The sequence below is a fragment of the Cucurbita moschata genome, unplaced genomic scaffold, assembly GCF_002738365.1.
Source record: "Cucurbita moschata cultivar Rifu unplaced genomic scaffold, Cmos_1.0 Cmo_Scf00045, whole genome shotgun sequence".
In the NCBI taxonomy this organism is placed as follows: domain Eukaryota; kingdom Viridiplantae; phylum Streptophyta; class Magnoliopsida; order Cucurbitales; family Cucurbitaceae; genus Cucurbita; species Cucurbita moschata.
The window spans coordinates 573,570-574,698 of NW_019268561.1; the positions used below are offsets into that span (position 1 = coordinate 573,570).

The following is a 1,129-nucleotide window of genomic DNA, read 5'->3' on the forward strand; positions in this document are numbered from 1 at the left end:
GAGTTTTTGTGCTTAATTTTCTTTTAATTTCTCAATAGGGTTTGCTATTCTCGGGTTAAATTAATAAAAATATCATTCAATTTTACCTTCTATCTCGAAATTATCTTTAAATTTTCAAAAATTCCAATAATACCCTTGAAATTTTAAAAAAAATCTAAAAAAAAGTTTAAAAATACTATACGATTAAGTTGAATGGAATAAAAATATCAAATTCTATCTCGAAATTATCTTTAAATTTCCAAAAATTTCAATAATACCCTTGAAATTTTTTAAAAAAATCTAAAAAAATCGTTAATGTTTTATTTAAAAAATACACTTTCAAAAGGGTTTTATTAATATTCTTAAATTAAAATACCTTTAAATTTTTTTAAAAAATTTGAAAATATTCTATCATATTTTAAAATATTTACGAGCGTTAATGTTAAATTTAAAATATTTCATGATTATTTTTAAGATATAGTTTTAATGGTAAATGTATTTTTAAATTTTTAATTTTTTTAAAAATTTAAAAGGTATTAAAATGTAAAGACTAATAGAAATAATAGAAATAGTATTTTTGAGTTTTTTTTTTAATTTTAGATAATATTTTTGAATTTTTATGATATTTTTATTAATTTAGTTTAAATTTTTAAAAACATTTTTACAAATTTGATTTGTTTTTAAACTTTGGTTGAATTTAAATATGATTTTAAAGAAGGTTTAAAGTCTTAAAATAAATATATAAAAAAAATTTAGATATTGAAATTAAATCGGACAAAATTTTCGAATCGTCATCCATTGCCGCAAAATCGAACCAGTTCATCGATCGAATCCGCCATGAGTCTGGCACTTCTCCAAGGCTATTCTTCGGCCGAGGAAGAAGCTGAAGACACCTCTGTCTTCAACAACACCTCTTCCGACGATGACGACCAAGATCTTGTCGCCGCCGCCGCCTCTACGGTTACCGTCAATCTTTCCATACGCGACAGGTCGCTTTTCGAACTTCCGCAGCCCTCCTCTCATCCCGGCCTCCCTTCCGCATTCGACGCCTTCTCCGAAGTAAGCTTCATTTGGTAATCTCTTTGTGTTTTTTTTTTTTTTTTTTTTTTTTTTTTTTTTTTTTTTTTTTTTTTTTTTTTTTTTTTTTTTT

At 24.9% G+C, this 1,129-nt stretch overlaps 1 protein-coding gene across 1 annotated transcript in view; it reads left to right on the top strand.

The window, feature by feature from the left end:
- The first annotated feature begins 738 nt into the window (after positions 1 to 738).
- LOC111434694 overlaps positions 739 to 1,129 on the top strand; it is a 3,874-nt gene continuing 3,483 nt past the window's right edge. The window contains exon 1 of the mRNA XM_023072174.1: positions 739 to 1,038. Coding sequence (XP_022927942.1) covers positions 817 to 1,038 — 222 coding nt within the window. The 5' untranslated portion in view covers positions 739 to 816. The remainder of the gene's footprint in view (positions 1,039 to 1,129) is intronic.